Genomic DNA, 24826 nt, shown 5'->3' with positions numbered 1-24826 from the left:
CGTGTTGCGGTCGCCTGGCCCGCACACACACACGGCCCCTACCTGGCGCGGAGTCCCACCTCGCTACCTGCCAACCTCATAAACAACTCCCGCAGCTGCGGGGGGAGGTGGCGGGGTGGGCGGGCCGCGGCGGAACCGGCGCCGGGGCGGGGGGCGGGCCGTGGCCCGGGCAGCGGCGCCTCGCCATTGGCCGGGGCCAGTGGGCTGCCCGTGCTCCGCGGGCGGGGCCCCTCGAGGCGCCCGCCCCGCCCCCCCGGGGCCGCACTGCCCGTGCCTCCCCCGCGTGGGCCGCCGGAGTTTTTAAAGTGGGGGGTAGGCAGCCCGGGGAAGCAGACCTTCGGGAGCGGCCCGCCGCACTGCTCCGGCGCCCGCTGCGCTCCCGCCCCGCGCCCTGAGCCGGCCGTACAATCCTCGGCAGTGTCCTGAGACTGTATGGTCCTCTCGGCCTGCGCCCCGGATCCTCCTGACTGTGGGCGTCGGGGCCACCTCTTTGCCTCGGAAAGGGACGCCTAGGAAAGAAGGAACGTCGGTGCCCTCCTCGCTGCCCTCTTTCTGGCGTTTGACAACCTCCTCCCACTCCCTTCCCTGACCCCGCCTCCCGGCGCAGGTTCCTCCCTGTCACCTTTCTCCACTCCCTGCCCCGCACCTCGCCAGCCGCCCGCAAACTCCCACCTGGCGGTGTGGGGCTCGCGGGCCTGCGAGCACTCGGGAGCTTTCACACCGGCCGGACCTCGGGGAGAGCGCCAGGGCGCCCGCGAAGGCAGCGGCTGCAGCTCCCACCGCGCTCGGCGTCGGCAAGGGCCACGGCGACAATGACAGCTGACAAGGAGAAGAAAAGGTAAGCGGGCGGCGGACCGGCCGGGGAGCTCGTCCGAAGGGGTGGCCGGGCTTCGCGACGCCGGCGCGGCGGAGGGCAGCGGGGGGAGCCGTGCAGAAAGGTCTGCGAGGCCCGAGGATAGATTTGGGAGGTTTTTTGAGGGGAGAGGGGAGCAGGTGCTCCGTCTGGGGACGCGGTGCTGCAGCTTCGCAGTGGAGAGTTCTGTGGCCCGAAGGAAGCGGGAATCCGAGCGCGCACGGAGGCCAGGAGGCCGAGGGAGATGGCCCTGCGGGTCGGAGGAGCTCCCGCGGCCCCGGACTCCCGCGCCCGCAGGTGGAAATGGTTTTTCTAGGCTGATTTAACTCAGGTCAACAACTTTCGACTCTCGCATGCGGGGCAGTATCCACGTCGGACCCTTTGGGTCCTTCCAAAGGGGTTGCTGTGTTCTCTCTGCGCCCCAAACTGGCGAGGGGTCGGAGGCGGAGCGCAGGGGCCAGGATGCAGCAAAGGGCCCCCACTCCGGGCCTCCAGATCCCACCGAAGTTTGGAGAAACTCCCTGCCTGATATCCTCCCGCATCTTGACTCCGTGGAGAGACGGGTAGCGAACCCGGCTCCCTCGCCGGAGCAGGTGTCTTAGTGCGCGGCGAGGTGATGGCTACACCGGGAGCTCCCGGCTGGTCCCAGTGTTTCTCTCCCGAGGACAGAGAAGGGCAGCCGCGATCTGTCTGCTGCCGGCCCTCACAAGCCTCTCTAGGCACTGGGTGAGAGGCCACTCCGGCCAACTCTCACTGCCCTCCCGCCCCCTCCCGGCCGCTCCCCGCCCGGCCCTCGCCCAGCCAGGCTGAGAGCGCAGCGCGGGGCCGCACTGACCTGGGTACCGCTTTCATCCCTAATCGTGCGCCGCTGGCCGCCCGGCCTCACTTCTATCTCCACTGGTGCTGCCCCAGCGGCTGGAACTTTCAGCGCCGCGCTTGCAGGCAGCCTGGTAGAGCTGCTTGGGGGACCGGAATGGAACGCACCGCCTGTTGAAAGGCCTGAGCCTCTGAGATGAGCTGCTGGCCTGGGATGAGAGCCGCAGCGACAAAGGGAGGGGGTGACTGGCCTCGAGCTGGGGGCCCAAAGAGCTCAGCGCCTGTGCTGATTTGCTCCTGCCCTGACTTCCACTTGGAGATCAGAGCCAAAAACCGTGTGGAAAGCTGCGGTTCCCACCTCGGCGCACCGATAAGAATTTGATAAAAGGGAGTGAAATGCGCCTGTTCTGGACTGGCGCCCCGACCCTTCGCTCTCCGATTGCTGGGGGCAGGGGGCTGAGCCCGGCTCCCTCTTCCAGACCCGCAGCTCCCCCTCCTGCGTCACTGTGGCGCCCCGGGGCCTGAGATGGGAGAAGAAGCTTTGGCCCAGCCACCCTGAGCCCCCAGACCGCGCCCCTGGGGCCTCGGAGCCCAGTGAGGCAGGGAGGAGAGTTTAAGATTCTGACACATTTTGTAAAACCAATGTATCCTAATTCAAAATACCAATAATAATGACCGAACAATCGAAAAACAAAATTAGAGTCAGTTCCCATGCATACACTCTAGGCCCCTGAGCAGATGCAGGAACTTATTGTACATTTATAACTGTGATGCCTCTTGGTGAATGTCAGGATGGGGGTCTGGATCGCAGAAGGTAATCCTGACAGATATTCGAAGTGTCAACTTCCCCGTGTGGCTCCGCGCGGGTTCTGTGCTATTATGTGTATTAATTGTCACAAGAAACTTGGGTAAATTATTTCAACACAGCTGGCCGTAGTGCCTCCTTCATTAAAGATAGAGGCAACCATAAGGGGCAGAAAAAAGTGGGGTAATCAGACTGAATTATTCGTGAAAACCGCTGCCAGGATTGCCTACCAGTTGCCTAGGAGGCCCCTTCGGCTGCAGCGCCCAGTGTGCCTGCCTTTTGTGAATTCCCTTGATTTTTGTGTCGCAGACTGGCAAGGCAAAGGGCATGCCCCTCGCCATCCAGAGTACCTTGAAGGGTTGCCTAATTCTTGTTAGGCTAATTGTGTAGAGTCATATTTACTTTTCATGCCTGGCTCTGTTTGCTGGTGCAGGCTCCTTACAGGACAGAGGTGTAATTAAAATATGTGAACTGATACACTGAAAGTTAGTGTAACACATAAGTGGTTCTCCAAGTGCAGTGTGCTGCCTGCCACGAGGCCTCTCAGATGATGATTCTGCACATTAATTCTTAACAGTTTTGATTCTTATGGTTCAGCAGAGCCATTTCTTCCCCCAAATTCAAGATGCATGGATACTTGCAATGTTCCTTTTAACAGCCCTTCAAGAAGTGGGCAGGATCATGTTGTTCCAAAATGTTCCTGTGTCGATGGGTATGCTAATGTTTCATAATAAAGAGTTTGCTTTCTAAGAGTTGGCTGGCCAGCTGGCCTTGATAGAAGGTATCAAAGGGCACTCTTTGGGTGTTAGTGGCATTCCCGTTGATATCAGAGATGGTCAAGTGAAGCGTGGTAAGGGTGCTGCCCTCACCTCTCAGCACTGATACGTCAGGAGTGAAGTGGAGGCCTCATGAATCAAGGTTCCTGATTCCATGAAGAGCTGGCAAGTGTCTGGGTGTCTAACCTTCCGATAAGACAATTTCTGAATCTCTTCCCTGGGAGAGAAAAGAGTCTGGAGGTTTTTAGGTACCTGGAGATGGGAAAGTGGTTCCAGTGAATGTAAATGAGATCCTTGGATAGTCAGGGATCAAAGTCCATCCCCAAAGCCAGACCCAGCTCAGAACACCTTCTCCAAGGAAGGCTTAGAGTACTGAGTGTGGGGCCAGTGGTGGAAGGAATCGGAGACATCTTGATCAGAAGTTTTCAAACTATCTCCTCCCCTCCCTGCCAGCTGGACGAAGTTGTTCCTCTGCTAAAATAAAACCCAAGTCCAGTTTTCTCCAATACTAAAGGCAGACATATTGGTGGGTAGGTTTTCTCAATTTATGTATATTTTCTGTAAATATCCCTTCAGCATTTGACTTGTCTCTGTTGCATTATCAGAATTCAGGGATAAAGAATGGATGTAGGGTCGGGCATTTTAACATTTAATTTGTACAGCTCTCATGAAGTTCAAAAGAATGCTGTGGCTAACAGCTTTTTTCAGTGTCACTGATGGAGCTTAGAATTATTTTTATTAGGACCGTGGAAATCATCTAGTCAAATGTTTCCCTTTCTGGATAGATCACAGAGGCCCAGAGAGATTAAGTGACCTCCAGTCACAAGGAAAGTTAGCTCTGGTAAGAATTAAAACCCTGGCCGAAACCGGTTTGGCTCAGTGGATAGAGCGTCGGCCTGCGGACTGAAAGGTCCTAGGTTCGATTCCGGTCAAGGGCATGTACCTGGGTTGCGGGCATATCCCCAGTAGGAGATGTGCAGGAGGCAGCTGATCGATGTTTCTCTCTCATCGATGTTTCTAACTCTCTATCTCTCTCCCTTCCTCTCTGTAAAAAATCAATAAAATATATTTAAAAAAAAAAAAAGAATTAAAACCCTGGTTTATTACTTTCAACTAGGTATGTATTTTCCTATTGTTGGCAAAATAGTACCTCCAGCCCTGAAGTGCCTAGAGACTAAGCATGTCAAACTCGTTGGCCTGTGTTAGCCTTTGAGTTTGACATGCTTGCTCTAAACCAGTGATTCTCAACCTTCCTAATGCTGCGACCCTTTAATACAGTTCCTCATGTTGTGGTGACCCCCAATTTCATTGTTACAAATTGAACATAAAACATAGTGATTAATCACAAAACAATATGTAATTACATATGTGTTTTCTGATGGTCTTAGGCGACCCCTGTGAAAGGGTCTTTCGACCCCAAAGGGGTCACGACCCACAGGTTGAGAACCGCTGCTCTAGCTAGTTCCAAAGGATTGCAGTGCCCACTCTCCCCAAACGCTGAACCTTAGAGAGAGGAGACTTGCTTTGCTAGATTATAAAAGACTTCAGGCTGCACCAGGAGGGATTCTGTTGGCTTTTTGGGAAAAAAAAAGGGGGGGGCGGGCATGGGGAGTAGAGTTGGTGTTGGTCCCAGTGTCTATAAACTCTGGGAAGTATGAATTCATTGCTTTAGTGCTCTCCCTGTATTTCACTTAGAAAAAACTTTTCTTATATGTGGAGCTCATTAAACAAAAACAATGAAAGGGCTCCTCCCCATTGGAGCAGATGGCTTTGTGAAATGGAGAGCTCCCTGTCAGAGGAGACATCCAAGCAGCTATTAGATTGATTCCTATATTGAGTTAGGTGGCATTTTCACTAGGAGTGAAAACCACAAGACTAAAACTGTTTAATTCACTTCAAATGTAAATCAATCAATAGTTCATCCTCTCTCTCTCTCTCTCTCTCTCTCTCTCTCTCTCTCTCTCTCTCTCTCTCTCTCGTATGTGTAGGGTGGTCCTAACTTTCTAGGAATCTATTGTATAAAATGTTTACACATAGAAAGGACCAATCAGATCATCTTAGTGCTCCAAGACTTTAGCCCAATACATTTGAAAATATTTACTGTCATTAATTATTTCAAGATTTAGGCTTTTCTACTTCTCAGGAAATCTATCTAGTTGTATTCACTTTTTTTGTATTTTTCCCATTTCTGTTCCATACCAACTTTTCATTTTAGCCTAATGAATCTTCCCTGTTACTCTTAGTAGTGACCATCACTGCTGATGCATAACAGGCAGGCTTTTCCCAATAATGTCAACTTAGCAAAGTTTGCTCACTGGGCTCCTGATACCCTCCCCTGCCCAGTACTATGCTGTCTGTTCTCATGATGAAAACCAGCTCTGCCATTCACACCATGATATAAATCAATAAAACAACAAATATGTATTGAGCACCTACTCTTATTCTGGATAAAAGATCGAAGAGGAAACTAAGAAATAGGGGACGTGGTCCTTGTCTTCAAATTGCTTAGTTTGGTCAGGGATGGGGAGAAAGACATACCAGGAAGTTTAAATAAAACTCTAGGTAGCTGGCAGCTTACAGGTGAATTTTCTGTTGGGATTAAATCTTTTGAAGCTAAAGATAAGATGCTCTCAATAGCATTTCAGGCAGTTGTAACCATCCACACAAGCATACATGATTATTAAAAAGGATTGTGTGGGTTTGGGGGTGGGAGGGTTGGTTCATAGTTTTCCCTGGAATCACCCAGGATACGTGCTGACCACCAGCATAAAGACTGGCTCTGAGGGCAGGTCAAATTCGGGTAGTCAGTGTCGGGGATAATGAGAGCAAAGAAAAAGCTGGAGGGTTCAAGAGTATTCCTTGTCATGTACTTCGACACCGTAGTCAGAAAGACCCCCAGTGATGAATGAATGTTTGTTTTGGGCACGGAGGGAGTCATCTAATAGGAATGGCTCCAGGAATGAGAGGGCTCGAGGTTCTGGTACCACTGTGGAGGCAACCATGACCAGGGAGGCCAAAGGAGAGGGAGCTTCTTAAGTTGGACTTTATGAATGGGCTTCAGAGGATGGTCTGTGAGCCTTTGAAATTCCACGCAAGGTATTATGTATATAAGCGTGTGTGTTTTTTCTCCCTCTGAGGGAAGTCTGTGCAGCTCCAAATAGCCTTTCAAAGGCTCATGATCTGGGAAAGGCAGGCTCTGGCTCTTAGACTCGGTGACTGCCTTACATTTCAGTGTCTTTCTGTTTGGGTCCCAAACACTTCTGATGTGAAGGTTGGTGTGCGCATCGAGTACGGGTGCTGCGGTGCAACCTCACCTTACCTGTACCCCACGTCTGCCCTCAGTCCTGGGAGGAAGGGGAGCTGAGGGCCCTGCACAGTTACTGGAGGTCATTTTATGCGCAAGGAATGCATGTGTGTGTCCTTGGGGAAAATTATATATGCGATAGGACGAAACAAAAAACCCCCAAACACTTAGTCTTATTTGTGTTGGCACTGTCCTTAGAACTTTACATGGATTAACTTTTAATCCTAATAACAACCTTGTGAGATATGCCCTGTTATTATCCCCATTTCACTGAAGGGAAAACTGAACTATAGCAAAAAAGAAAAAAAAAAGAGCAAACTCATGAACATGGACAGCAGTGTGGTGATTGTGGAGGTAGAGGGTAGGGGAGGTAGAAGAGGGCATAGAGGAGATAAATGGAGATGGAAAAAATGAAATTAAATTAAATTTGAGAAAAAATAAAGAAAAGAATAAAAGAAAGGAGAATTGCCAAAGGTCAAACAGGTAGTATGGGCTGAGCTAGGATTTGAACAGGTCTATACTCTTAACCAGTGATGCACGCCGCCTCACCTTCTTTAAGATATCTGTAAAGTATTTATTATCATTCCTGACTCGTGGTAAGTACTCCATAAATGATAACTGCTTTTGTTGTTGGATTTATAATTATTATAGTTACTTTCCCTTTTATGACTCATCACTCGTATTGAACCTTACACTCAGACAGGGATTGAAGATCTGAAGGGTGGAATTGGCAGTCCTGGAAATTTCGTGGATTTTATTTTTCATGGACTTTCCTCAACTCTGGCAGGAGGCAGTTCCTTCTTGCCCTTAAGAAGTTCAAAGCTTTCCACCTTCCGCCCTTAGCTGGTGGCAAGACTTCAATAATTACTTTAGCCTTCGGACTCCATTGTGCAGGAGAACCTGTGAGAAGCCTTCCTCTGTGGCTTCTGAAGAGCCATCTCCAAATCAAGATGCACAAGACTTCCTCTGGCTCTTTTGATCTTTTGAAATTGCAAGCACAGGAAGGAAAGAATGGATAGGGGAATAAAGAATAGCTGTCGTTGTTGCAATAATAATGTTGCGTTTTTACAGAGCCCTTTCTCTCATGAGCCCAGAGCTTTCACAGCCGTCACACCATTGGCCTCTGCATTGTGAACCTAGAAGTCATCGTGAGTGTTCGCAGAGCTGTGAAACAATTGCACCGACACATACAGCACCAAGAGAAGCAAGCCATGGTGGCAATTGCACATCACCGTGGGTGTGGTAGTCATGCATGGGTGCATGCCGCTCACAACTCTGTGATGTTCAAGTAGAGGTTGGGTGTAATTTGGTGCTAGTTGTCTTGTCCTGCAATTGGAAGTCACAGAACTGGTCTGCAAGCATGAAGTCAAGAAGCGTGGCAAGGCCCTTGAAGATCTCTGGAGCTGAGGAGACAGTTGTGGCCTGGTTGTTTCGTCTGATTCCTCAAGAAATACTGGTTTGCTTGACTGCCTTAGGCTCTTTCTAGAGGCCACTTGTACATCAGCAAAATTCTTATTATATGGCATGAGCACCAGAAACGTCACGTGTTACCGGGAGGCACCCCCCCCCCCCAACACACACACCTTTCCCTTTAAATGGAAAAAGTCTTCTGTTTTAAAGTTACAAGTAACTTCTGTGAAGATAATGACTCTGGGAAACAATTCCTTTCCTCATGTGGGAAGATATTTTCAGAAAAGGTAGTTCCTCAGTAAGGAAAATGACTCCATTAAAAACATATTTATTTGCCATTTACCCACCTGCCATTTTCTCAATTCTACAAAGCCATAAAAGTGAATTGTTATAACTCTCTTCTTATAATCCTCAAGTGAATCCCCTCCAGGGCACCTCCCCTCCCTCACACCCTCCAATAAAAAAACCAAACCTGCGAGGTTAGTGCTAGGAATCCTAACAGATCAGGGATTGTATTGGGTGAAGCTGTGCGATAACACATAGGAGGGGAAAATGACTCTGTATGCTTCACTCATGATTGTGATGCTGGAGGCTTGCCCCTACTGCCCACATTGCCGGGAGGACAGCCAATAGTGGACTTTTTTTTTTTTTAGAAATTAATCAACTCTGTCATGGCTTTAGTTGACTCTTTCAGTCTCACTTCAGTCTGAAGTGCCCTGCTCACCTGTGATCCTGCAGGGTGGGTGGTTTGCTACGAGTAAGAGGACCTGGGCTCAATTTGAGACAGTTCAGAAACAGTTTATAAATCCTTTAAAATATATAAGTGACAGTACATGATTCTTTCTCGGTAGTAATCATTTCAATCGCTGTGCTATGTGCTTAGCCAGATGGTGTTCTCCCTGTGTCTCTTGTATTTATACTAACAGAGATGCATATTTTACTCTTGATAAAATAATTTTCATATTGCCACCACTTAGAATAAGATTTGTCTTGACTGCCTCTGGGGGAGGGGCAGAGAGGGAAGGAAAGGCATCACGTTTACCTAATATTTGGGAAACTGAGCTGCTGAAAGAAACAAACCACGCCATCTGCAATGAAGTGTAGTGCTGGACCCTGACATCCCTGGTGAGGCTAAGCCCCTATACAGCACCCCAGACTCCTGTGACATGGTAATGAAGAGGCCGAAGCACAAAGGGGCTGACTCAAATTTTAATGCTAACTATTCTCATTATTAATGAGTAATTACAGCAAATATTTACAGACCTCCTTCCTACCTTTATGACTTCCTGTTGCTGAAGCACTTTGGAGTATTGAGAAAGACTGTCCTGGAAAAATGCGTCACACACAAATGCAGAAAGAGTGGCTCTAAGCACACACACAAAATAGGTTGCCTGGCTCTGTTTATGAATGTTATGTGCAAACAACAAAAAAATTACCCTTGGGAACCACAATGTTTCATGATATTTTTAGAGAGTATTCCAGAAATATCAGGACTGTGCACGCTAGTAAAGTAAATTTTTGAATTAAAGCACAGGTTATTTGATGAACACTCTTTGAAGAACACATGACCTCTACATTATTTTTCTGAATGAAAACAATTTTGCTTAATGGTATCAAATAAGGTGTATATAATAAGCTACGGGGGGGGGGGGGACTCAGGGAGTTAGAAGAGTAGCACTTACAGAGATTCTAGAATGAACGTTGATAATGCTCATTTCCTTTTTTAAAAGAATATATTTTGTTGATTTTTTACAGAGAGGAAAGGAGAGGGATAGAGAGTTAGAAACATCGATGAGAGAGAAACATTGATCAGCTGCCTCCTGCACACCTGCAACTGGGGATGTGCCTGCAACCAAGGTATATGCCCTTGACCATAATTGAACCTGGGACCCTTCAGTCTGCAGGCCGATGCTCTATCCACTGAGCCAAACCAGTTAAGCCAATGCTCATTTCCCTTTTTTGTTTTGTTTTGAAAAGCACTCCAGTGAAATTGCTTTCTTCAGTAAGTGTCTGTAAACCACTGAACCCTTGTATTTCTCCCCTGTGTTTCCAAGAGTTCGCCGATGCTATTTTAGAATGGCAGCATTCACTCCAGCACTGGCCGAGGTTGATGATGCTAATTTTGGTGCCCAGGGTAAAGGAGAGAGACAGCATGGGCAGTGCCAAAAGGACTTTCTGGTGCCTGGGTTTGGAGCAGTGTGGTGTTACCGGACACACCACATTTCACCTTTAGAACCTTTATTTGTGTGCTTGCACAACAGATGTTTACCCAGATATTAAGATAAGAAAAGTATGAAGGTCACATTTCACTGGTGACAAGAGAGCTTCTATAAATGTGACTATATCACCGTGTGGCGGGAGTCTCTCTTTTATTCTGTACCAGTTGCTTAGGGGAAGCCATGGTGAGAGTGGCATAGGAGCCAGCGGAGGTCCTTCCCAGTATTTGGCTTGCTTGCCTTCACTCTAGATGCTCTGGCTAACCTGGCATGCCCCTTCCATTTGGTGGGGCCCATTGGGGTGGTCAAGAAGTGAGGGGGAAGTTCCAGTGTACTCGGTGGCCTCCCCAGGCCCTGGAGTTTTCTGGTGCTCCATGGACATTAGTGTCCCCTGCATTTCCCTGCTATCTGACCAACCGGGAAGCATTCAGGCTGCTAAGGCAGCTCTCCTGGCCCCTCAGAAGAGGTTTGCATGGTGGCGAGGCTACCCCTGTTTCAGGCCTATTGGGCAGGGTTGTCATGTCCTCGGAGCACAGAGTCTTCAAGGCGGGAAAGGGGTGTCTTTTATGGATTTGAGTGCTTTTCTTCAAGATCTTCAAGGATTAGCTAGACACACTCAGACCCTGGATGAAGACGTGGATCCTTGGTCCAATTTTCCTCCCAAGGGCAGTCTATACGGCTGTGGGAATCCACCTCGCTGACAGTAAGGGGCCACGCCCCTCCAGCTCTCTGACCCCATTCACCATCATCCAACGTGCCTCCTGAGCTCCAAATATGCAGACCTCCTTTCTCTGCCTCAAAGGCCTGTCCACCCTGTCTCACAGGACTCGTTCCCACCTCCGTTCTCTCACCCTAGTCCCTCCATCCTGGAGGCGCCTTTCCTCGATTTCTACTCAAATATCTCCCACTTTCCTAGTGTGAGCCATGTCCCCCAGTTCCTACAAACCCTTCTGTAGTAATTCCCACGGTGGCACCTCCCCCTCCACTTGTTTCTAACACTTGGTTATGTTTGCCAAAGAGCCTGCCTGATTATGTTTCCTTGTTATCTAATGACATTTTATGTGTTCTTGTCTGTCCAACCAAGATCGCATGTTGCTCAAGGGCAAGGATGTCTAATTTCCTGATGTGTCCTGTAATACCTTGCATATTTTGAATCCCTAAAATTCTAATTTTAAAAACGTATAGAATTGTTTTGTTGTTGTTCCTCCGGCTTTTGGAAATCCTGCCTCTTGGGCTCTGCTGTTTTCATTCATGTAGATTTGAGCTCTTTACTCATTTTGCTTTAAAAAGAAAGAAAAGGGGAAAGAAAAAAATCAGGGGACCACAGGCAGGTCTGGATAAATGATTTTACATCAAAGGCAAACATCAGGCTAGTATTATGCCAATGCTTCACTTCAATAATGCCCAGCACACCAAGGCAAGGAACAGCCCAACAAAGCACTCCAGCTTATTCTCAAAAGTTAAAAAAGCCAGGCAGGAAAGTGTGCCCGGGAGAGTCCCAGCTCTCTGCAAGAAGTCCTCTTCCCAGGGGAGCCCTCCCTGATTAGCAGCACACTGGTCACCCCTTATCTATATGGTCTTCAGTCCGTATTTTATTATTTGTCTGATGCTTTTGCAACTTTTGTTGTTGTTGTTGAGTGTGTGTGTGTGTGTGTGTGTTGTGTCTGTCCCTGGTCACCCCTTGGGTGGTAAGCCCTCCAAGAGCAGGGACCTAGTCATCTTTTTCTGTTTCTTCTTCCCAGAGAGAGGCCTACATTTAGGTGCCCAGTAACTACATGCAGACTCACTAGTTCTGTGTCAGAAACATTGGGAACTCAGTGCAGAGGGTTAGAGGCACAGGCAGAAACCTTCACTCAGATCAACTTACCCAGCCTCCTTGTCCACCCAACATGCATATAGTGTGTTTGTGGGGAAGTTGGCATCATCACTGTGTGTAAACATTTGTAGATTACCTACCAAAGTCAGGTGCCATGCCATGCTGTGTGGTTATAAAGAGGCATTAGATGGACCCCCTACCCTCAGGAGGCTTATAGTCTAGTTGGAGAGTCAAGAAGTTCATAAGATTCTTTTCTTAAGTTAAAACATTGCAAGATGGTTTTGTTAACAGAGGTCCTAGGCCAGTGATGGTGAACCTATGAAACGTGTGGCAGAGGTGACACGCGAACTCATTTTTTTGGTTGATTTTTCTTTGTTAAATAGCATTTAAATATATAAAATAAATATCAAAAATATAAATCTTTGTTTTACTATGGTTGCAAATATCAAAAAATTTCTATATGTGACACGGCACCAGAGTTAAGTTAGGGTTTTTCAAAATGCTGGCACGCCGAGCTCAAAAGGTTCACCATCACTGCCCTAGGCCCATCTTTAAGATGTTGCTATCTTATTAGTCAAAACTATCTCAGATAAAACATTAAGCAAATGGAAGATGATTGGAAGTAATTAAGTGAGAGTGAATAAGGGTAAATAGGTCTTCTGTATAGATCAGCATAGATTAGAGGGAGGTGTAATGGAGGAGCATTAAGATCTAGGTCTTGAAGATTAGGTGGAATTCTTATAGGCACATGGGTTTGGGGCATTCCGGTTGGGGTGAACGGCTTGAGTCAAGTGAGGAGGCAGGAATACACAGGGTGTGCAGGCAAGGACTGTTGAGCTGCTCTGTTAATGGATGGGAGAGGAGGACCAGGCCTGGGCTGGTGCTGGGAAGTTTAGGGACAGTCCTCTCCGAGTCATGTTGTGATGAAATCTTTGGGCAGCCTTGGGGCCATGGGAGCAGTGCATGCCTCTCTTAGGAATTAGTGGAACCAGAGGGAGAGATCTCATTCCCTTTCTCACTCCAGATTCCAGGTTTTTGAATCTGATCACTGCAGAGAGATAGGACAATCTCTTCTGCATTCCCCTTTTTGTAGGGAGGAGGCCAATTCAAAACAGGCCACCCCTTTGTCATCTTTACCAATAACTGTCTGTTGCATGCCCTGTGGGGAGCACTGCAGCTGAGCTGTTCCCTGACCTTCTCTTTTCCTGCTATGTGTCACACCGTTCCATAAAGCCTGAGCTCTGATGGTCTTGGCCGGCCAGATGCTGCCAGAAGAGAAAGAAAAAGGGGCCATATTTCTGGAGTCACCTGAGTAGGGCAGCTGGGGCTTTTTCCTTTCCCAATAGGTCTAACCTTTCCCCTAGAGGTATTTAGAAGCTCTTAAGGTCATGGCTGGACACTTGCGAGCAGGGCCTTGGCCAGAGATCCCAAAACACTGGAGAAGATCCCACACCAGCAAAGGCCAAGCAAGTCACTTGAGTGTACCCTGTCCAGTGGTACTTTGAGGGAGGCTGCAGCTCCGGAATGCTTGACTTGGAATTTAATCTCATCATGACAACTTCATGTCTCATCTCATCCCTTTTCTATCCCCTCCATAATCAGTAAATGAGAGTAGAACCGGGAAGCTGCTGCCCAGCCCAGGCAAAACTCCTTTATTCAGTGGCAGACTTGTAACCATTTAAATACCTACTCTGTGCAGGATGCTGAACATTGGATCTGAATCCAGGAGGGACCTCTGGAGCCAGGTGGAAGGAGCCCTCCTCCTCCGAACTTCAGGGGGCAGCCGAGCCCAGACATAGGGCTGTCTGGGGCCTTGGTCATTCCCCCGGGAGCTGCTTCAGGGTCATCCTAAGAAACCCATAGATTCGAAACTAGTGTTCACTTGAATCTAGCCAAAGTTAGACATTTGAGTCTAGCATCTACCTTCCTACAGCTGCAGACAGACCTCAGGAAGGCAGAGGACAATGTCCTAACCAAGCTGATCTGTGACTCTACTGTTAGGGTATAAAAACCCATAAACTTACCATGTTTTGTTCTTCTTTTCTCTCCTTTTCCAAAATAAAGGTTCCTTTTGAAACTTTCAACTTTGTTTCTTCTGAACTAGCAAACTTTTTTCTACCTGGATCAGAGAGGTGATGGGACCTGGGCACAGCTGCCGGCTGGCATCGGGCCTTGGGAGTATGAGATGACTGTGAATGTTGATTCCTTCTTTTCTGAGCTATTCATTTGAGCACATTAGAAACATTTTCCATATTCAGATCAACATAGCCCTATGATTCTGGGCTACCCGTAGCTCCTTCAATGGATCCAAATGTTATGAGGGTAATGATGACAGCTTAACTCTCCTTGAGTTAGATCTTCCGGGCCAAGGCAGAGTACATGTTTATTTTGGAAAAAGACAAACTTTCACCCACTTGAATTCCTCCAAAATTAGTGTCAGGGGCTGACCACAGAGTTCCATATTTCTTAGCTTTTGTTTTACCAAACAGATTATAAATGCTCCCGTGACACCTTCTTTTGAGTCCCTGGCAAAGCCTGCCTGCATGTGAGGTTCAGAGGAGCTCTCAAGAGGGTCTAGGAATCTGTTTGGTAAAACAAAGGCTAAGAAATATGGAACTCTTGTGTAACCTAGAACAGGTAATTTAACCTCTCCGCATCTTCCCCATTCATAATTGGGAGTTAGACACACTAACTGCTTTCAAAGAGGACTATTATGAGGTAGAAATGAGCTAGAGTTTCAATAAAACCATGCATTTAAAAAGTATATTACACTTTTAAAATCTTTTTGCAACCATTATCTTACTAGAAAGACCTTTGAAAAGTTTAAAGTGCAGACCATTAAGGCATCATTATTAATAAGCAAGCAATATAATCATTTGGCACATCATTACCTGTTGGAGTGGTTTGTCTGCAATTGGAAGTCTTAGGGGAATCTAAAAGTAGATGCTTGTTCCCAGGCCTTTAAGTCCCAATCCCCCCAGTCCTGCCTCCTGGCTGGGCTTTTCAGGATTGTGGGTTCTTTCCAATAGTGATTTCAGGGTATGAGCTATATTTCTGCCACACTCTGAGATTCAAGGAAACCTAACAACACCAAGAGACTGAGGAGCCCTCCAGGACTCCTGAAAAGTAGTCTGACCTTGGCTGTGCCCCTTCCATGCCTGGCCGTTCTCCCTCACCTGTGAAGATAGAGGGTCCATACCAGCTGCCATCCTGTATGAATGAGAATTTGCCCTTAGACTTAGCACCCCCAAATCTGTAGACTGAAAGGCTGTATCCACAGTATATCTGCCAGGTTCCACTTGTTGCTTTCAGCTTATAAGCAAGACATTATTGTGGGCTCCCTACATGCCTGACCCAAGGTCTTTAAAAGGTCAGACAGCTTATCGGTGGGTCTAGAGATGAGGGGCATGCATGCCTAGAAGACACCTGGGCCTGCGGGAGTTACTGGGAGTGGAACGAGGCTTTGGTTGTGAAGGGCCTGGCTCGGCCACGTAGTGATCTGAGACTTGGCAGGTCAACTCTAGCCTCAGATCCATCATCTTTAGCACCCCTGATACCTTGTCCTTGATCTTGCCCTTCCCTCAGCCCTACCCTGCATCAGGCCAGCTGACTTGGGCCCTAGGTCTCAGTTTAAATATAACCTTCTCAGGAAAGCCTTTCTAGACCTCCCTCAGTTAACCTCCATCTCTATACTATTTTCTTCTTCTTAATAACACTCCCCAAATGCTGTAATTTATTTGTCTGCTTATTGTCTGTCACTTCCCTCTAGTTCGTAAGCTCCTTGAGGTCAGGGACTGTGCCGAGTTGCTCAACACCAAATGTTTTGTGTCTGGGGCAGCACTGAGCACATATAAGATGCTCCTTAAGTACAGGTTAAGTGAAATATCAACCCAGGCTTGTAGGTCTTTGTCTTCAACTCTGTATTATCATTTCTTACATTTGTTCAGTGTTTGTTTTTACCAAAGCTCAGGATGTAGATTAAAGCACTTGTCATTCTCATCACACAGATGAAACAACTGAGGCACAAACATGGGATCCCCAAACCAGAGAGCGGTACAGCCCATGTTAAGAGATCCCTGGCGCCAAAACCGGTTTGGCTCAGTGGATAGAGCGTCGGCCTGCGGACTGAAAGGTCCCAGGTTCGATTCCAGTCAAGGGCATGTACCTGGGTTGCGGGCACATCCCCAGTAGAAGATGTGCAGGAGGCAGCTGATCGATGTTTCTCTCTCATCGATGTTTCTAACTCTCTATCTCTCTCCCTTCCTCTCTGTAAAAAATCAATAAAATATATATTAAAAAAAAAAAAAAGAGATCCCTGGCCCCAGCCTCTTTCCACTGGCTGGTGCCGTCTCTCTAGGCACCTTCTTTTTCTGTCATGGCGATGTTATTGTCGTATTTGGCAATGTGTTTATGCCGGAGGAGTCGGAGCCATTGTGTGTTTGTGGCGTCTGGAAATACACAGCAGAGTCCCAGGAGAATGCCACTGTCGGTCCTTACCACAATTAGCAATTGTCAGGCCAGGGGTAGTGACTGGGTGGGTGTCATTCCCTATGTGGCTGATTCTTCCAGTTAAAACACCACTGCCTGCTCCTAACAGTGGCAAAAGGGAGTGGGGGGAGGAGGTGGTCCTAGGACCACAGCCCCACTTCTGCCTGGTACCGTCTACCCTACCACACGGACCTAGGTCCTTTCTGCTTGAGAAATGTCTTGATGTGTCTAGTGGAATTCCTATGGCCTGATGGAAAGGAAAGAGGAGTGCTAACCAGCCAGGTGACTTCTGGGCTTCAGTTTCTCCATCACGAAAATGGGCCAGTAGGTGGGAAGCAAACAAGATAAACTCAAGCATCCTTCTAGGGTTCCAGTTCCATCGTGAAGTAAAGTCTTAGCGGAGCCTGGTTCTGACACCTGTTTCCAGGTGCTTCCTTACGGAAGGAAGATGGCAGGTTAAAGGTGATCAGTGAGGGTTTGGAGGAAGCCTCTCCAACTCCCCTGTGACTCCCCTTCTACAAGAGGAGGTTCTGTTACGTGGAGTGGGGCAGAGACTAGGAAGTCACTACCGAGTGAGAGAAGGGTCTGGATCCACTTCCACAACAGCAGCTGGAGCACCGGTTAGAAGGAAGTGGGTTGAGGTGTGACAGAATGGGCACTGCCCAGTGGTTTCTACAAAACGGAACAGCTGTGTGATCAGGAGGGACAGCATCTGGTCCCCTAATGCCAGGGAAGAAGGAGGCTGGCTACTGGGGGGAGTGAGAGTACCCTTCACTAGAAGCCTGGTTCCCACCTCCAACACGACACCACGCTGCAGCCTGTCATGGGCTCATTCTCAGCCTCGGCTTCCCATCTGTCAAATGGCTGCATTAATCGCTGCCTTGCCAATTGGTTTGGGGTTGATAAACTGCTATAAAAGCAGGGGTTATTACCGCTGTGATTTGCATACACACACACACACACACACACACACACACACACACACACCTGGAGTGCTCAGGGTTGATACTAATGTGAGGTGATTAACACGATCTTGTCACATACCCAAAGGACTGCGTCTTTTAATCTGAGGCAGAAGGGAGGGGGAGGGAGAAAGAACCGAGTCAGAAAGCCGGTGGCCTTGAGAGGAACAGGCTTGAAAATTACTGAATGGAGCTACGCTGTATTAGGGAGGCGGGGGAGAGCTCTGTGGGACAGAGGTGAGTCACAGTGCATGACTGTTGGGGAGTCACCTTGAAATTGTGCCAAAAAAGTGGAAATATTGGGACTTGGGTTTATCTGCCTTTCATCAGGTACATCAAGTTCTGGATGGCTTCCCACTGGCCAGAGACCTGAGGTGGACGGCTCTCCCCTGCCGCCCTGGGAAGGCTTTCTGCTGGCTTCGGCCCTGCTGAGCAAAGTCCGCCTGTTCACTGGAGTTCACACAGACTCTTTGCCAGGCCTGCCCAGAATCCTGTCTCCTCTGACTTCCTGTGCTCTTGCATAATATTTCCTTGCTTCTTGAATGCCTGCCCCCAGTGTGGGGGCAGCTCACTGACGCTGCTGAACGGGGAGCAGGATGTGGAGGGAGGACAGGGATGTGGGAACGTCACCCAGGGGTGCAATGGGCCCTGTGGATGGCAGGAGAACAGGGCTCCCCAAATTACTTGGCAGAAGATTTTAGCATAAGGGCAGTTAGGGAGACTGTGCAAGTGTACACACACACACCAGTCCTCATAAGTTATCTTTCCTGTAAAATTGTTTTTTCAAGTAGCTAAGTTGTTTTCTTCTGATTATAAAAAATATACATGTTCTCTGTGAAAAGTCACAGTACAGGAAGGCATCCAGATAAAAATCACCAAAATTTCACCACCTAGAGGCAGGCCCTGTTAACACTTTGATAAACATACTTTTTCTATATAATAAATATGGATATGTAATTACAGAATCCTATATAATAAAAGGCTAATATGCAAAGGAGAAAGGTATGTTCGACCACTCGCTATGACGTGTGCTGACCACAAGGGGGTGGTGCGGAACATGGCGGGCAATGCGGCGCTGGCAGTGGGCAGCAGTGCAGGCGCTGTCGGCACCGATGGGCCCCAACAAGAGCAGGACCGCAGCAGCAGGACGGTGAAGCAAATGAGCAGGCAGTGCCAGGCCAAGGTGGGTGCGAGCAGGGGTCCAATCACCCCGCCAATCACCCCATAGACAGCAACCAGCTGCAGCGCCGGGGGCGAGGAGGGGGTGCTGCCCGGCTTCCAGGAGCTGAGGGAGCTGGGCTGGGGACCGGCCCCAATCGATCGCCCCATAGGCAGGATGGTTGAGCAGGTAAGTGGGTGGCACCAGGCCACAGTGTGGTGCCAGGCAGGGTTGCGGGGCTGTGAGTCCGGGGGCGCAAGCTGGGGCCTGATTTCTGCAGGCCACCCAAGGGACCCCACCCATGCACGAATTCATGCACTGGGCCTCTAGTATTATATGCTGTTGTGAAAATGCATTTTCTATACAGCAATATATCAGAACTAGAAGTCCGGTGCACAAAATTCGTGCACTGGGTGGGATGTCCCTCAGCCCAGCCTGCACCCTCTCTAATCTGGGACCCCTTGGGGGATGTCCAACTGCCCCGTTTAGACAGGCAGTTGGACATCCCTCTCACAATATGGGACTGCTTGCTCCCAACCGCTCCTCTGCCTGCCTGATTGCCCATAACTGCTTCTGCCTGCCAGCCTGATCACCCCCTAACCCAAGGGTGGGCAAACTTTTTGACTCGAGGGCCACAATGGGTTCTTAAACTGGACCGGAGGGCCGGAACAAAAGCATGGATGGAGTGTTTGTGTGAAGTAATATAAATTCAAAGTAAACATCGTTACATAAAAGGGTATGGTCTTTTTTTTTTTTTTAGTTTTATTCATTTCAAATGGGCCGGATCCGGCCCGCGGGCTGTAGTTTGCCCACAGCTGCCCTAACCACTCTCCTGCCAGCCTGATCGACACCTAACTGCTCCCCTGCTGGCCTGGTCGCCCCCAACTGCCCTACCCTGCTGCCTGGTTGCCACTAACTGCCCTCCCCTGCTGCCCGGTTGCCCCTAACTGCCCTCACCTGCTGGCCTGGTCACCCCCAACTGCCCTCCCCTGATGGCCTGGTCCCCCCCAACTGCCCTCCCCTGCTGGCCTGGTCGCCCACAACTGCCCTCCCCTGCTGGCTCCGTCACCCCCAACTGCCCTCCCCTGATGGCCTGGTCCCCCCCAACTGCCCTCCCCTGCTGGCCTGGTCGCCCACAACTGCCCTCCCCTGCTGGCCATCTTTGAGGGCAGGGCAGTCAAATAGCATATTCCCTCCTTATTGGCTGTGGGCGCCACCATCTTTGCGACAGTGTGAGGGTCAATTAGCATCTTCCCTCTTTATTAGATCGGATTATCTCTGGCTATCAAGGCACATAGATGTAATATAGCTGTATTAAGTTCTACACATGGAAGTATCATAATTCAGCCCCTGTTCATTGACATGTCCCGGCTCAGAAAACTGGCTCTAACCAGCCCACAGAGTATTCTCAAGCCTGAAAACAGCATCTCTTCCATTTGCCGGACCAATATGTTTGTTAGCTCTGGTGTCCCAGAAATAACTACGAATTAAAAGGTTTTGTGCTCATGTAGGCCTTTCTCTAGGCTTAGAATAATTCACGTGATTACAGAGAACAAGATGACTCATGTTCGCTTGGGAGCCAGGTGTCTATAGCATTTGCCTGTTTTCTTTGAATCATTTTTAAGTTGGATTGTTGTTGTATTTTAATTTATTTAATCAGGAGTTTTAATATGAGGCTGGGGTTCGTTGGAAATTGCTTGTCAGGTTTACTTTTGTTTCCTAGCGCTGTTTCAGACTCTTCTTCTAAACCAAAATCATGATAATGCTAGTCAGTTTAAACACATTTATTTTAAAGTTCTCAGGCATCATTTAAAACAAAAACTTGCAACAGAATTTAGCATCAATAGAATCTAAGTATTTCCCCCCATTTTGTTTTATCTCCAGGGAAATAATTTATTATGACAATTTATACAGTGATAGTTGCTCCTTCAATTTATTCACCCAGGACTCCTTTTCCTAGAATTATTGGCCAGACTATTATTACATTAAATTCTTGACGTACTCCTGGGGGGTTAGGAGAGGATAAGAGTTAGGGAGAGGAAATAATACCACCTTTGCCTGCTTTACAACCTTGTAGGCATGTTGGCCTTTAGCAAGTTGGTTCTGCAATTGCTCCCCTTCTTGGTCATTACCTGATGTTGAGCCGGGAGGGGCGGGGGTGCCTTTGCCACGTGTGCACATTTGGGAAGTGGGGAGGGACAGGAAGACTGAATTGGTCCTCAGAATTATGAAGCAGGACTTGGTTGAAACTGATACTTCTGTACAGTGAACGTGCAGCAGCTGTTGGCATGGCAACCCCTACGTGGAAAAGCGCATGCTGCTGGCAGATGACTTTTGCAGTCCTCAGTGTTAATCTGATAAATGGCTTTTTTAATAGTAGTTTGTGGGCTAATGGAAAGGTCGAAGCAAACCTTCATTAATGGGAAGAAGGATGGGGATTTTGAAGTCACCGAGTGCACACAGTGGAAAACCACAGCCAAAGTGTCTCTTGTTCACATCAGATGTGCTTGGAGCATGGCAAGCCGAAGCAATGGGGACTACTGTTTGTCTTGAAAGGGTGTAGAAATGTCTACATCCATGAAACCACAACTCCCTAGTAGCCACCACTCTACTTTCTCTATGAATTTACTCCAGGTACCTCATAAAGTGGAATCATACAACATTTGACCTTCTGTGCCTGACTGATTTCACTTAGTCTAATGTTTCCAAGTTTTATTCATTTAGCATTGCCAGAATTTAATTCCTTTTTTTTTTGTTTATTGTTGTTGTTTTTGTTAATCCTAACCTTTCCCATTGTTTTTTAGAGAGAGTGGGTGGGAGGGAGAAAGTGAAAGAGGGAGAGAGAAAGAGAGAAACATTGATGTGAGAGAGACACATCGATTGGCTGCCTCCCACATGCTCCCCAACCAGGGCTGGGATTGAGCCTGCAACCTAGGTATGCAGCCTTGACCAGGAATCTAACCCATGACCCTTGGGTGCACAGGCTCATGCTCTCCCACTGAGCCACACCAGCCAGAGCAGAATTTCATTCCTTTTTAAGGCTGAGTAATAGTCTATTGCATGGATATACCACATTCTGATTATCTATTCTGTAAACGGACACTTGGGTTATTTCTTCCTTTGGCTATTGTGAATAATGCTGCTAGGAGCGTGGGTATTCAAATATCTGTTCTAGTCTCTGCTTTTGATTGTTTGGGGTATAGACCTAGAAGTGGAAGTGCTGGGTCACATGGTAATTCTATGTTTAATTTTATTGAGGAACCACCGTGGTGTCTTCCACAGCAGCTATATGGCTTTACATTTCTGCCAGCAACACACAAGGTTTTCAATTTCCCCACATTCTCGCCAACACGTATTCTTTCCTGTTTTTTTCTTTTAAAGCCATCCAAGTGGATGTGAAGTGATATTTCATTGTGGTTCTAACTTGCATATCCCTAGTGATGAGCAGTTTATTTGCCTTTATAAATGTATTGCCTCTATGGCCTATGTAGGAATGGAAATCACTGCCCTGTTGTCAATACCTGTGTGGGAAATGGTACTATCTATGCAGTGATGTTTATCGAGAGTGGCAGGTGGAAGGGAGGGAAGCACCCCGTGATTACTATATACTGTATAGACACCTCAGTCGACCTGTTTTCAAAGTCTGTGCTGTGGAGCAAGTGAAGCTATTTTAAAATAGAGGCCGAAGTAACAGCAACTCTTTGGATGAGATTGAAGGAAGCCTGCTGTGGGCTGGGTCTGCCCCGTATAATCCTTTCTGCTTTAGCGTGATGTCTGGGCGTAAGTGTCCCTCTTCCCTCAGAATAGGCATTGTCGTCATTGGCTACAGAAGCCCGAGCCCATCCTCTTTCCTCTCCCTGGGGAGGAAATCCCCCAGACATCTTGCCCAGGTTTCTTAGTCTTTAACCTACTCCACTATCTAATGGTGCCCCCTGAAACACACAACCCTCTTCCCCACCCGCTAGGTTCTTGTGCTGGCTGCTTGTATTTTGACAAGCAAAGGAAAGAACTTAGAACTAATTGAGCACTTTGCTAGTCACTGGGTAGCAGATGAAAACATGGCCTCCCTCTTTAAAAGAAGTGCTGCAGGACTTGTAATTTCCTATGTGACTGCTTTACAGCTGGAGTTCCCAACATCAGCAAACATCAGAAGGACTTCTTAACAGTCAGAGTGCTGGGCCTCATCCCCGGAGTTTCTCATTCAGAAGGGCGGTGGGGGGGGGGGCAGAGGGAGCTGGAGAATTTGCCTTTCTACCAAGTTCCCAGGTGATGCTGACACTGCTGGTCTGGGACCATGCTCTGAGAACCACTGCTTGACATCAATCCTGTGAAATAGACATTATTCCCACTTGTAGGAGGATCTGAGTTGTCAAAAGGTGAAATGACTTGCCTCGAGCCATATAGGTAGAGTGCTAAGGCCCAAATTGGAAGCTGGAGGTCCTCACTCCAAAGCCTCTGCTGTTTCCATGGGGTAGTGGTTGGCGGATTGGAGCTGCAGGAAGCATCACTGTCCCAAAGTACGTGGGGAGCTCTTGGCTCATCAACTGAGCCTTCCTTCAGCACCCAGGCAAGACAGGATCCTCGGCCAGGAGCCCTTACCCTTAGAAGTTTAAAATTTAGATGACATTAATAAGGAGAGGGTTTTTTTTTAAGTTGCCATAATTTGTCTAATTTATATCTGCCATATTTTATTCAGAAGTGATGAGCCATTATTTGGCTCTAAGCTCAGTGATGGATAGAAAACAGTGCTCAATACTTGTTAACAAAAATAGACATAAAGTAGGTGCCAGAGACAACTGTGTTCACTTGATGAGGTCTTTTAACAAATGGACAGGAGGAATAAGAATGAACAGAGATGACACACCTTGCGTTTATGTGGCACTTCTGAGTTTCGAAGGCATTCATAGATTTATCTCTTCTTTGCAGTCTCAGAAAGTGAGAGACTAGTAGAAAATTAGTCAAATGGACAGATCAAAGGAATATTTTTTCCCCCTCTAAAAACCACGAATTATATCAAGCATTGCCATTGTTATGTCTCTCAGACCCTTTTCTAAAGGGAGTTAATGGGAGCAGAATTTTACACAGGTCAAGGGTCTTCTAAACTATATACCTGAGTGATTAAAAGGAGCATTGTGTCATGTGTCATTGTACCATCTTCTGAAATAACCCACCACTGTCTTTTGCGTGTTTCTGTCAGCTGTCACGACGAATGGCCCACGTCATCACCGACAACAAATATTTAGTCTGTTTCAGTTGTGTGTACAGGGAGCTATCGAATATCATTTGCTGTTTGTAAGCAGCTTAAAAGCAAGGGCAGGCTGAATTATGTTTATATATGTCTCAAGTGCCCACCATCCTTAGCAAGGCCTATGTGTAGTAGGTTCTCAATAAATATTTATTACCTGAAAGTTCAGATCTTCTTTTAAAACATTGGGGAAAAGAAACAATGTAATGATCGTTAGCATCCATGTAAGATGTGCTTACGTGTATACATCTACCCTGTATGTCTGATATGAGAGTGAGTCCGTGTCTGTTGGTATTTGTGTGTATGCACTTTTTTAAGTGTTGAGTGACTTCGTCTTTCAGATCTGAATTGGGCACCTAATGGGCTTGAGGGAAAGATTGGAGCTGAGGTCATGTGCCAGCATTGAAAAGAGCAAGGATAGGGAAGGTGTATGTTGCAGGGGGAAGTAACCCTGAGAACAGATAGGTCTAAGGCTGACTGGCCAAACCAGGATGTAGTTTCAGGGAGCATTCATTTCTGACCTTGAAGAGCCTTCCTTGGTTTTGCCTTGTTTGTTGTTTTGAGAGGAAAAACTGTGGTACTTGACTATCCTAACCTTGGAGACCCCCTTTCTATAGAAAATTTAATTTCTCTGTACATTCTTAGTGCCTGTGTTTCTATACGGCACGCTTATAGTCATGCTATCTTTTATTTTGTTAAATAGGACCTCCTGGGTAGTCCAATCAGCAAAAGGAGGAAGGAAACTTCATCTAATAATATATCCTGAGACAAGAAATCTTTCCAAAATACAGCATGGGCTTTCGATGATGCCATTGATGAGGTTGAAAGTCAGTCTCATGCAGACATACAACAGTGACTCAGTTGGCTATTGAAAGCCATTGACCATAGTGATGCAGGTCAAAGGAAATGGATCAATCAGTACAGATTATTTAGTGGTTAAAAACTTGAATATAGGGCATCTAGAGAAAAAAAAAAA

The 24826-nt window shown here is 47.6% G+C and overlaps 1 protein-coding gene across 2 annotated transcripts in view; it reads left to right on the top strand.

Moving 5' to 3' along the window:
- The first annotated feature begins 297 nt into the window (after positions 1 to 297).
- Positions 298 to 24826, top strand: part of EPAS1 (endothelial PAS domain protein 1) — an 80077-nt gene continuing 55548 nt past the window's right edge. Inside the window, exon 1 of one of the 2 annotated variants that reach the window (XM_059659936.1) lies at positions 298 to 838. In XM_059659936.1, the coding sequence (XP_059515919.1) occupies positions 813 to 838 (26 nt within the window). In that variant the 5' untranslated portion in view covers positions 298 to 812. The remainder of the gene's footprint in view (positions 839 to 24826) is intronic. The other variant, XM_059659934.1, reaches the window with a different exon arrangement.

This window comes from Myotis daubentonii, chromosome 12, assembly GCF_963259705.1.
Source record: "Myotis daubentonii chromosome 12, mMyoDau2.1, whole genome shotgun sequence".
Taxonomy (NCBI): domain Eukaryota; kingdom Metazoa; phylum Chordata; class Mammalia; order Chiroptera; family Vespertilionidae; genus Myotis; species Myotis daubentonii.
This window is presented reverse-complemented; position numbering and strand designations above follow the sequence as displayed.